General features: G+C 40.6%; 1 protein-coding gene across 1 annotated transcript in view; it reads right to left on the bottom strand.

Annotated features, from left to right (window-relative positions):
* Nucleotides 1-1,736: 1,736 nt before the first annotated feature.
* The window catches only part of LOC127409587 (kelch-like protein 29), a 337,458-nt gene continuing 326,281 nt past the window's right edge, over nucleotides 1,737-12,913 (bottom strand). Inside the window, exons 12-14 of the mRNA XM_051644227.1 lie at nucleotides 9,584-9,777; nucleotides 2,835-2,979; nucleotides 1,737-2,722 (exon numbers count right to left, since the gene is read on the bottom strand). Of these exons, the coding sequence (XP_051500187.1) occupies nucleotides 2,539-2,722; nucleotides 2,835-2,979; nucleotides 9,584-9,777 (523 nt within the window). The 3' untranslated portion in view covers nucleotides 1,737-2,538. The remainder of the gene's footprint in view (nucleotides 2,723-2,834; nucleotides 2,980-9,583; nucleotides 9,778-12,913) is intronic.

The raw sequence follows: 12,913 nt of genomic DNA on the forward strand, positions 1-12,913 counted from the left end.
GAACGAGCAGTATGGCTGGTGGCATTGTCATGCTGGAGGGTCATGTCAGGATGAGCCTGCAGGAAGGGTACCAAATGAGGGAGGAGGATGTCTTCCCTGTAACGCACAGTATTGAGATTGCCTCCAATGACAACAAGCTCAGTCCGATGATGCTGACACACTGCCCCAGACTATGACGGACACTCCACCTCCAAATCGATCCCGCTCCAGAGTACAGGCCTTGGTGTAACGCTCATTCCTTTGACGATAAACGCGAGTCTGACCATCACCCCTGGTGAGACAAAACCGCGACTCGTCAGTGAAGAGCACTTTTTGCCAGTCCTGTCTGGTCCAGTGAAGATGGGTTTGTGCCCATAGGCGACATTGTTGCCGGTGATATCTGGTAAGGACCTGCCTTACAACAGGCCTACAATCCCTCAGTCCAGCCTCTCTCAGCCTATTGCGGACAGTCTGAGCACTGATGGAGGGATTGTGTGTTCCTGGTGTAACTCGGGCAGTTCTTGTTGCCATCCTGTACTTGTCCCGCAGGTGTGATATTCGGATGTACCGATCCTGTGCAGGTGTTGTTACACGTGGTCTGCCACTGTGAGGACAATCAGCTGTCCTTCCTGTCTCCCTGTAGCGCTGTTTTAGGCGTCTCGCAGTATGGACATTGCAATTTATTGCCCTGGCCACATCTGCAGTCCTCATGTCTCCATGCAGCATGCCTAAGGCACGTTCACGCGGATGAGCAGGGATCCTGGGCATCTTTCTTTTGGTGTTTTTCAGAGTCAGTAGAAAGGTCTCTGTGGTGTCCTAAGTTTTTATAACTGTGACCTTAATTGCCTACCGTCTGTAAGCTGTTAGTGTCTTAACGACTGTTCCACAGGTGCATGTTCTTTAATTGTTTATGGTTCATCGAACAAGCATGGAAAACATTGTTTAAACCCTTTACAATAAAGATCAGTAAAGTTATTTGGATTTTTACAAAATTATCTTTAAAATACAGTGTCCTGAAAAAGGGACGTTTCTTTTTTTGTTGAGTTTATATTGGATATTCTGATGCATTTGTAAATTGGAAAACTCAAGTTGGTACTTAAAATGGCATGTAAGAAAGGATTCTGTATGAGCTTAGTGGGGTGACCAACAAACAAAAAGCACATTTTCATTTGTATACATAACATTTGACTTCAAATTGAAGCGTGCAATTTGTTCACCACTAGCTTTGCGAAACAGAATTGGAAAAATAACTATTCAAACAGGTTCCCTCTAACTCGTGTCATTAGTTGAGCCAGTGTTGCTGTGTCCATGTACAAATGGCTTACTTATAGTTGTACTGTTAAGCATGGATAGGAAAATCACACTGAAAAAATTGTCACCTTTAAAGTACCCAACTCTGGTTTTGAGTGAAACTAAGTTTCTTGCTTAGTCCCAAACGGTTTACGAAATATTGTACCTCAGTCATGAAACAAATGAACCCATTTTATATTAGGCGATTTTAACTACTATGCAATGTACATACATTTAAAGTATCTGAATGTAATTCTGTAGTAACAGTGTAAACCTTCCCCCTAAGCCTAAACCTATCCGTATCTCAACCTCAGTAGCCACAAATGTGAATAACACAATAAGTACAGTGTATTGTATGATTTTAGTGCATAGTAGTTAAAGACAACTGATATAAAGCGGGACCAAATGAACACCACATTTTGGACTAACCTTATGGTTAACTTACAGTATCTACAGTAAATGGAAAACAAAAGCCAGAATTTTGTTCTTTAGAATTTTGGATATGTATTATTTCAGCATTAATAACATGAAAATTGTAGGGTACAGATTTACAGACATATCTTTGTCCAATCCATTGAATTTTTCTAAAAACATTTGTACACAATTTTCATCAGTTTTTAAAATATACATATCTTCCCTATATTACAATGTTTCTCCTCCGATCTGCTTGATCTAAATTCTGCCATTGCTGCAGGCTCGTGGATTTGAATAAAATGTGAGGGATAACAAAGTTAGAATGATTAACAGAGGAAAAACATGAAACAAAACTCCTTGGGGCATCACAGGTTCTGGCATATTGTGCTTTGGAATTCAGGAGGGCCTTCATTCGATCTGTTTCTATGTACTGTTGACCATTGCTGGAGGGCTACATGACGTGCATCGACATCCAGCGAAGCGTACAGTTGCTATCTGTTTGAGAAAACAGCACTGAAGCCATGAAGTCCCTTAATGATGCAACTGAATTAAGTAAAAGAATCACATTTTCTTTTCATTTGAAATGACTACAAACTAAAAATGTGACATGGAAGATGGACATCAAATTAAACATGGGGCATTTGGAAGGATAAAAAATAATGCATTTGGCTGACCTAAAATACCGTACCAATGGCACAACACCTGAGGGGGAGCTACTATATGGATCCCTTGCTAAATCTTGACAGGTCAAACTGTGGTGGTTCGAACACATTCCTTCCAGGGTGGATGGCTGGAGCTCGAATGGCTGGTTTAGGCCAGTTTGTTACATTAGAGAAGTCCAGAACTGAGCTGTCGTCAGCCACTCTGAATGTACTTCTTGATAACCACACATCCGTGCCTGAAAAGTGGGCATGGTAGATTCTGTAGGAGTGCCCATGTGTTAGTGCAAGGGTCAAAGGTCTCCATGTTGCCTAGTGCCGGTCCCTCACTGCTCACGATCCCTCCTGTTGCATAGATCTTCCCGTCTAGGATTGCCGCGCTAGGGAAGGAAGAGAAGGAGACCATTACCTTTAATTTAACGCAAGCCTATTTGTAATGTGGAACATCGTTTATTGCATTGTGTAGTGCAATCTGCTGTTCATTAGACCAACCTGCAGAACTGCCTGGAGTGATTCATATTGGGGCCGGCTTTGATGTTGCCCTTGTCTGGGTCGTAGATAGTGGTGGCTCGGGCGTAGGCTCCTCCCAGAATGAAGATAAAACCATTGAGGCTCACAGCAGGGGCGTACTTGTTATCTAAATAAACCAAAAGTGAGCACGGGAGGAAAGAGAGAATAAGAGACAGAAGTTACCTCTGTGATGTATTTTTCTGGCCACAGATGAATTTTCCCTGGAATAATGGCATTAGTTTGCCTTTCATTTCTCTTGGTGGCAGTGGTCTGCTTACATATTCTGCTCATTGCAAGATCTGGTGCTTTTTGGAGCTGTAATTTATGCTGCAAAGCCTTGTGGAACAAATGTTCAAAGCAGGGATGTAGAAAATTATGTATTCTCAAAATCAACTGGTAGGTGGATTGCCTGAACTAGTCGATCTTAAGAAAGCCCTGTATAACCTCGTGCGACCCCGCAACATTGTATTTTGGCTTTGCTATACACAACGCATAATTTAAATGAATTTAAACCAACGGAATACTGTTCACAACACTCTAGACTGCCATTTAAGGGTTAAACTTCTGGTGCATCGTCACTTGACAACAACATGATGCCGATTTTGCACATCAACGCACTGATAATCATGATGTCCACATATGTGGAATTTGGGACATTCCCTCAAAAGTAAAAAAAAAAAAAAAACATGGTGGTTACAGTATTTTGAATAACTTTCAACTAACACATCTATGGGTCATTGCGCTTCATTTTAATATAAATTTTCTTATTTTATCACTGTACAATATGGTTCTGTTCATTAACATTAGTAAATGCATATTAACTGAGCATTATCACACTTAGAATCAATAGGTTCATCCAAAAGCTGAAAAATTTTGCTTTCAGATGCTTTATATGGAGTTAGGATGAAAATAAGGTGCAGTGCAGACCAGTGCAGACAGACAGCCCACTGGAGGCTAATTAATTCATTAAATGGGGAGCAAGATGACATCCTATAGCTCTCTATTCAGCTAAGTGCATTCACCCTAAATCTAAAAAATCTAAAATTTGACAAAGTTCAGTTTCAGTAGATTCCCATAAAATGCCAGGTAACAAATGATGTGGATTGCAAACTGCTGAACTTTATTGTTTCTATATGATGGCTGTTGCATATAATTGTAACAGCTTATTCATTCTCAGAGCTGCAATCTTCCAAAATAGGGCGATTTGAAATGCGATTTGTATGCGTTTATATTTTCTTCTCCCTGACTGTTATTTCTGCCTTCCATTCAACACAAGTAATCAGGCCTCTCTCATGCCATATTCCATTTTCCCACGTCATCATATCCTTTATCTTTTGTTATTAAGCGGAGTATGACAAATAATGGTTGTTCTCCAAACAGATATATGGAGCCTGCGTCTAATGACTCCATACAGAGGAAATTACCCCTATAATACCCAAAGACCCTTCACAATGTGACAGGTTTTACACACTATCCTTCTACACAAGGGTAAATGGCTAAGAAACAGAAATAATCACATCTTTTCATGAGCAGGCAAATGACTGACAGTTCGACGCATGGTCATAAACATGGAAAAGGTCGTCTAGCTGAATGCAAGAGAAAGGCTATCAGCCTTTTCTTCTCTGACAGAGAAATTGTCTCCCAAACGATTACAGCTGGGCCAATTTATTACACCTATGAATAATTCACGTGGTTGCATTCAAGGTTTTGTTTTTTTCTCCGCCTTCGACTGACACTTCTCACTTGAGAAGCAGAGCACAAAACTGATCTGTAAAACAGACGTTGGATTTAATGGTTGAAAAGTGCGAGATGGGGCTCTTGGTAGCTTCGCTCTCTGCCGCTGCTGCCATGTGCTTCTCATTAAAACCCCTGCCACGCCGTTTGGAGTGACAGTCCAGAAAACGCCCTCTTTTATGGCACTCCAACCAGCATCAGTCACAGCAAGTGGCATCAAATTGATAGTCTACATAACCTGGGGGGAGGTGTTTTACTCTGTAACATGTACACAATTTGCTGTCACTTCCCCTACATCCCTGGCATACGCAGCAGCGTAACTCCCCAGAACACGGCAAGTCTTTTATTTATTTTTTCTTTGACGAAAATTATGCACAATGCTTGTGTGTCAAGAGACTTCATTCAACCTCTCTGAGTGCTCTGTTTGCGTCTCAACCACGTGCATCTCACAAATTGGTTTAGTTACCTACGCCTACACCTTTCATGCACGGCATAATGCGAAAATTCTGAACCCATAAGATGGGCTCCTGAAACGGCACATTAGGTCCTAATCTCACCACACGCAAGCAAAAACACTCTGTTTGCTGTCTCATTTTCAAAAGCAAAGCAGATGCTATCAGCAAAGCTTGCTGTTGGGTTCGGCCCACGTTCTTGCCTGCCACTGCTACACAAGGGGGCTTAAAGACATCATGCCAAACTTAGGCTGCTTCTTTGATGCAGAGATTCTGCCATCGGCAAGACAACTCAAGGTTTCAAATGGGGGACCTCTCTGCCACCATGGAAACATAAGAGAATTCAGCTTCTTATTTGAGGGTGAAACAAGATGACAACAAGTTCATGCCACCAATTTGCAGAGATGTCTCCCTCAATTTTCCGAACCTACATTCGAGAGTGGTGAAAAGCAGCAGAGGCCAGAATGAGAAAAAGCTATTAAAAACTCAAGGATGGGGAAATAAAGTTGTTTCAATAGCAAGATTACCAGAAAGGTAAAATGAAAATGAGGTGAGGACACAAGGAGCATCCTCTGATCCTCGATAAACAAGTTGAAGCGTTTGTAGGCGAGACCACTTCAAACTCATCTCATACTGCCTTTTCACTCTGACTGACGTCTAAAAGTGTTGTCTGGCCGATTGACATGCTACACGACCGCTTTAAATGAGTTTGATAAACATTGCCTGCTCTTCATACTGGTAGTTTTGGATGCCCGGGGAATGTTTGTTGATAAGGCAGCTCGAGGCGGCCTGACACAGCTGCGGATGATTCACTGTCAAACGGCACGTTAACAGAGTCCAGCCGTGAGAGCTGGCTGAGTGGCTGGGAGCCAGTTCAGTGATAACTCATCAGACTGTCCAGAGGCTCCCTGAATCACTTTTTAATGTGCCTGTACTCTATAGGAGCACAGCAATCTTGTGTAATTTGTGCAATCAATTCTTCACCATACACATGGCCCCATGCACTTCCGGTGACCCTTTGTCAGTTCAACCTTCGATGAAAGTTTGTCTGTTGGCAGAGTGCACTGGCTGAATTAGTGTTTGCTCAGTAATGTTGACTACTGAGTGCATGACTTGAAACAACAGAATCATAGAGAATCCACAAGGAAACAAACCTCTTAAAAGCCTTTAGCTGAGGCCATTGCTGTTGTGGACATATGACAATGCGAGGTAGAAAGTTGGCAAAAATGCAATTGTAGGATCAACTCCCTCACCAAGGGTACAGTGGCTTACAGGCAAATTGCACAAAGCTTTACAAAGCACCAAACTCATTTGTGTTTAACAAATTACTGGTGATGAATTATGCACTAGAACACCTGCCAGGAAATGTCATGAGATTTACTTTGGGTGACACAATATGACTACAATATGGAGTTTTGAGTCAAGGAAACAACATGGACAAAAGAAGTTGTCTTCTTAATAGGGTGAATCTCATAAAAGCTATCATGAAATGTCACATTTGCCCCACAAAAATAAATAAATAAAATAAAAAGTGTACTGTAAGGACCCTTAGAATTTTTGGGACAATATAGAACATTTTACGCCTCTATTCTCGTTACTTTAACCTCCTGTTGTGTGCATTTTCCATTTCCCTTTTTGATTTGTAACTAGTAGCACCTAAAAAAAACTTTTTTTTTTTTCTTTTTCTGGAGTAAATAGGTTTCCTAAAAATGTATGTCCATATATGTGGACAGTGGGACTAAGTTGTGAAATGTAAAATAATACCAAGCTACAGAAAATCGTATTCATCAATTTGTTTGTTTCCAGAAGTGTTGGTTATTCATATTTTGAGACGTTACAGACATTACAGCTGATTTTCTGTAAAGCTGAATAAATAATTCTTATTCAAAGTAATGTCCAGCATCATCCAATCACTGCCAACCATGTTAAACTAAAATGTAGCATTATAAAATTCTGCCATTCATCCATTATGCTGGTCTTCAGTTGCACAATTGTACGGGGTCTTTGTTGCCGTATTGTGCACTTCATAATGTCCCACACATTCTCAATTGGAGATGGTCAGGACTGCAGGCAGGCCAATCTAGCACACTCTGCTTATTCGGCCAGTATGTGGTTTGAAGTTGTCCTGCTGAAAATTCCGGGACGTCCATGGAAAAGACGGTGCTGGATGGCAGTATATGCTGCTCCAAAATTTTTACATATCTGTCTGTATTAATGGTGCCCTCACAGAGGTGCGAGTTACCCATGCCATGGGCACTGACACACCCCTGGCCCATACAGACACTGGCTTTTAGACCTGATGCTAATAACAGCTTGGATGGCCCTTTTCCTCTTTGGCCCGAAGAACACGCCGGCTGACTATTCGAAATGTGGACTCGTCGGACCAAAAAACACAGTTCCACTGTTCTAATTTCCATCTAAGATGAGACCGAGCCCAGAGAATTCGGCAGCGCTTCTGGACAGTGTTGATGAAGGGCTTCTGCTTTGCATAGTAAAGTCTTAACTTGCATCTGTGGATGCAGCGGCAAGCGGTGTTGACTAACAAAGGTTTACTAAAGTTATCCCAAGCGGGATCAGAAATGGTTTTCGTCTTGCCCTTTACGCACCGAGATTTGATCAGATTCCTTGAATCTTTTAACTATATTGTGCACTGTAGAAGGTGAAGTGCCAAACATCCTTCCAATTTGTCTTTGGGGAACATTGTTCTCAAAGTGCTGGATTATTTGCTGAAGCATCTGTCGGTAAATTGACAAGTCTCGAATGATCCTTGCTTTTGAAGTACTAGGCTGTTTTTGGAGGCTCTTTATATACTATGACACAATTGCCTCACCAGTTTAACATCTCCTGTTTCACATCGTTGTTATTTTAACTCGTCAAATTGTTATTAGTCTTAAATTGCCCCGTCTCAACTTTTTTGGAGCATGTTGCAATCATCTGATTTGAAATTACTGTACATTAAAAAAAAAAGCAATGACATTCACCAGGTAAAACATCATATAATGTGTAGTTGTAGTGCTTTAAATATAGCAAAGGGTGAACATAATTTAAAAAAATCACTCCTTTTTGTTTTTATTAGCATTTTTCATACAGTCCCATCTTTTTTCGGAATTGGGGTTGTACTGATTACCATTGTCCCATGTCTACCAAACATGTTGAGTGATCCAAAGGATGGTGCCTTGCACCCTATTTAGTGAATGATGTAACCTCGAGTGCTGTCTGTCTGCACTGGTCTCAGAACAGTTAGAAATGCACCTTATTTTCATCCTAACTCCATATAAAGCTTTTTTTCAGCTTTTGGATAAACCTATTAATTTTCAATGTTAAAATGCACAGTAAATATATAGGAATGCATTAACTAATGTTATTGAATAGAATTGCATTGTACAGTGATAAAAAATAAATAAATGAAGCGAAATGACCCCCAGATGCAGTACCATTTTCCACATATGTGGACATCTTATTTATCAGCACGCTGATGCGCGAAAAATGAAATGATTTTTTTTAAAGCGGCATATCAAACGAAGCTAGAGACTCTACTCTTAACAAGCAAACAGGTTTCAATGAAACAACATTTTTTTTAACCAGAGGCACTTTTGTTGGTACAGCGTCCGTAGGAGTGCTTCATGGAAATCGTAGGCATGCTGTTGTGTGACGTGACTCAGTGCAGCAGAAGTTTAACCTCTAAATGACAGTCTAGAGTCTTGTGAACAGTATTCAGTCGGTTTTTATTCATTTAAATGATGTGTTGTGTATAGCGAAGCCAAAATACAACGTCCACACATGTGGACACGGGGTCGCACGAGGTTAAAGCTTCTGGTATTGTCTAATTTTGTAATGATGACTCTCATTACTGTAATACAGTAAAAAAAAAATTAAGTAAAATATTTTAAATATATGTTAAACAACAAACTGTACCACAATATATCTAATACAAAAATAAAAACAAAACATATATTAATCAGTAAAATAAGAATACATTTTAAAGTTCCAGAAGGTTAGTATAACAAATGTAATAATACAAAAGTTAGAGAACCATAAAAGATACATCAAAATTACATCCCGTAAAGCCTGAAACATGGTCACCGTAGTTTTTATGGTAAATATCTGGCAACCCCAGCTGTTGTTTTTTTTTTACCGTAAATTTAACAGAATTCGTTTATACAGTAACTCTCTTCCTAATTCCTGATTCCATGTACTGCATGCACTTAATGTAATTAAGTTAATTTACAGTAGGCTATAAAAGGTCTTTAATGATGCCATAGCACAGCAATCACCAAGCTAATGAAAGCCTTGCAGCAGTTAAAACCAAAACTGCAAGTAAAGACAGTGAGTGCAGTTTGCTACATCAGTCCTGCTGTTCTCCTACTACTATTGTGCCCTCGAGCAAAGGAAATTACACTATCCTGGTCCTGACCATAAATATGAATTCACTAAATGGTTGCTTGGTGACGAATAATTTGTCTTTGGGATGATTGGGATGCACAAATAAATAACTGTCAATTTTTCATTTCTCTGTAAATAATCTACTGGTATCCCACCACTTACCAATCATGGGGGACTCTATAAAGCTCCAGGTGTTGGTCTGTGGGACGTAAGACTGTAGCACACCAGCTGAGCGACCTGCCTCGTTCACCCCACCAAACACGTAGATCTTCCCTCCACACACGGTAGCTGCTGCCGAGTGTACTGGCTTGGGCAGAGGAGACACCGTCTCCCACTGGTTTGTGATGGTGTCGTACCTGAGGAAAACCAAGGAGAGAATTTTTTAACATTGCTTCCTTTTGGTTCTAACCGCTATTACCAACAGGATATTATTGGGTTTTAATAAAAGCTGATTTTATTTAGTAAATATCTGTGATTAAATGTCCAGAACAACCATATAAAATGGCAACCCCATGATATCTTCCAAGCCAGTGGTTCTGAACTGGTGGGTTGAGACCCACAAATGGGTGACTGTTTGGATAGGTTCATGGGCAGCAGGGTAAACCAATGCTAAATATACAGAATAACATGCAACTAACCATATAACTGTGCATTTAGGATAGCAAAGTATTGAATTGTGAACTTTAAAAAGGGAGGAGAAAACACATCCCACATCTTTGTTAACATCAAAAGCTGTGGAATGTGCATTCAATCAAACTTTACAGTATTTTGTCGCACATTTATCTATCACTGTTAGACTTGGTATAGGGCAAGTTGCATGATATACCCTCATCCTCAAAAATCTGAATTCCCACAGTCATGTAAAAGCTGGAACTATCAGGGAATTTTTATAATTGTGTTTGACAAGCCTGGAAAAATCATGAATACTAATACAATCCTAAAAGTTATGGACATTTTTGTAGTGAATATACATTGTCTAGTTTTCTCAGAAGCCATAGTGAAGTTATTTTTAATAAATTGGTTGAAACGATTCACAAATCTGTCTCAAGTGATTAATTACTGAATTGTCTGAATCAAAATTATTTTAAAACATATGTGCACAGTAATATCAAATAACTGGAAAAAGTCATGGATTTTCATTGTAAGGCTGGGTGGATCGATCCTCGACATAACGATACTTCTGACACTGACAAACCCATTTAAATTAACTTTATTTAAATTTATAGTTTAAAAAAAAATCTATATATATATATATACACACACAGAGAGACATTTATGGCTTTGAAATATAATATTTACACAATTTATCCTCAGAATTTGCAACAACAACAATAAAAAAAAGGCCAATAAAGGTATTGGTATCGATTTAAAAGATATTGAATATAAAAGAAAATAAAAAGTATTGCCAATTGCATTTTTATTGGTTAAGTGCAGGAACTCTGGAAAACCATACACAACAATGTAAGGTAAAAGAAAATAAATCCCACACTACACTGATGTTCAATGTACAGTCTAGATCTGCCCTCTGTTGAAGAGTCACGCATGTTCCATATACAACCCAACAGAGACCTTCACCATCTGGAAATGCCATCCTAGTGCATTGTTTCTCACTTCACATTCTGCTTTGTGCAGCCAGTGGCCAATCATCAGAGGCCTGAATAGAGAGCCATCCAGCTGGAGAGCTCATCCTCGCAAGCATTGTTCTCTGGATCTGTAATCAGGGCTCCGTTGAGGCTGCAGAGAAGCACTCCTAATTGCTCTCAATGACAACCAGCACACGTTACAGGTCGGCAGCTTGCTAACGCCTACGTCTGTCTGTGTTCATCTATCTCCTGTTGGCGTGATTTTCACTGTAAAGGTCACCATGAATGGCTGAGTCTGCTTCAAGGAATATCATGCTCTAGAACATTTGTTGAGAAGATTGGAAAAATGAAGTCCAGGATTTGGGTTGAAACACACTCCATTGTGCTTCATCAGAAAGGGTCTGAGTGCTTTATTTGTTTAGTCTATGGATTACTTACTTAATGAATGAAACATGTGATGACACAAAGCACAATTATTAACAGAATGCAACTGATTACTAACCGCAAACACATGGTTTTTGTATGATAAATGCATGAATGGGTTTGCCAATATACAGTTGAAATCAGAAGTTTACAAACACCTTAGCCAAATACATTAAAACTCAGTTTTTCAGGGTCCTGGGTAGCTCAACGAGTATTGACGCTGACTACCACACCTGGAGCTGCGAGTTAGAATCCAGGGTGTGCCGAGTGACTCCAGCCAGGTTTCCTAAGCAACCAAATTGGCCCGGTTGCTAGGGAGGATAGAGTCACATGGGGTAACCTCCTCGTGGTTGCTATAATGTGTGGTTCTCGGTGGGGTGCGCGGCGAGTTGTGCGTGGATGCTACTGAGAATAGCGTGAAGCCTCCACATGCGCTATGTCTCCGCGGTAACATGCTCAACAAGTCACATGATATGATGCACGGATTGACGGTCTCAGACGTGGAGGCAACTGAGATTCGTCCTCCGCCACCCGGATTGAGGCAAGTGGTGGCGTAGTGACGAGGACTTAGAGCGCGTTGGGAATTGGGCATTCCAAATTGGGGGAAAAAAAAAAAAAAAAGTTTTTCACAATTCCTGACATATAATCGTAGAAAACATTCCCTGTCTTATGTCAGTTAGGATCATTAATTGCATACACTTCTGAAAGAAATTCTAATATATGTCGCCAGAACCTATATTTGAAGTGTGGAGATGGGAGAAACTTGCAGAAGGACAACGATCTCTGATACTCCACCAATCTGGGCTTTATGGCAGAGTGGCCAGACAGAAGCCTCTCCTCAGTGCAAGACTTATGAAAAAGCACCTAAAAGTCTCTCAGACTGTGAGAAACAAGACTCTCTAGTCTGATGAAACGAAGATTGAACTGTTTGGCCTCAATTCCAAGCGTCTGGAGGAAACCAGGCACCGCTCATCACCTGCGCAATACCATCCCAACGGTGAAGCGAGGTAGCATCATGCTGTGGGGGTGTTTTTCAGTGGCAGGGACTGGGGGACTGGTCAGGGTTGAAGGAAAGCTGAATGCAGCAAAATACAGAGATATCCTTAATGAAAACCTGGTCCAGAGCGCTCAGGACCTCAGACTGGGCCGAAGGTTCACATTCCAACAGGACAATGACCCTAAGCGCACAGCCAAGACAGTGAAAGAGTGGCTTAGGGACAACACTGTGAATGTCCTTGAGTGGCCCAGCCAGAGCCCAGACTTGAACCTAATCGAACATCTCTGGAGAAACCTGAAAATGGCTGCCCACTGACAGTCCCCATCCAACCTGACAGAGCTTGAGAGGATCTGCAGAGATGAATGGCAGAAAATCCCCAAATCCAAGTGTGCAAAGCTTGTCGCATCATACCCAAAAAGACTTCAACTAAGTACTGAGTTAAGGGTCTGAATACTTATGTCTATATATTTCAGCTTTTTTCTTTTTAAT

This window comes from Myxocyprinus asiaticus, chromosome 19 (assembly GCF_019703515.2).
Source record: "Myxocyprinus asiaticus isolate MX2 ecotype Aquarium Trade chromosome 19, UBuf_Myxa_2, whole genome shotgun sequence".
In the NCBI taxonomy this organism is placed as follows: Eukaryota; Metazoa; Chordata; class Actinopteri; order Cypriniformes; family Catostomidae; genus Myxocyprinus; species Myxocyprinus asiaticus.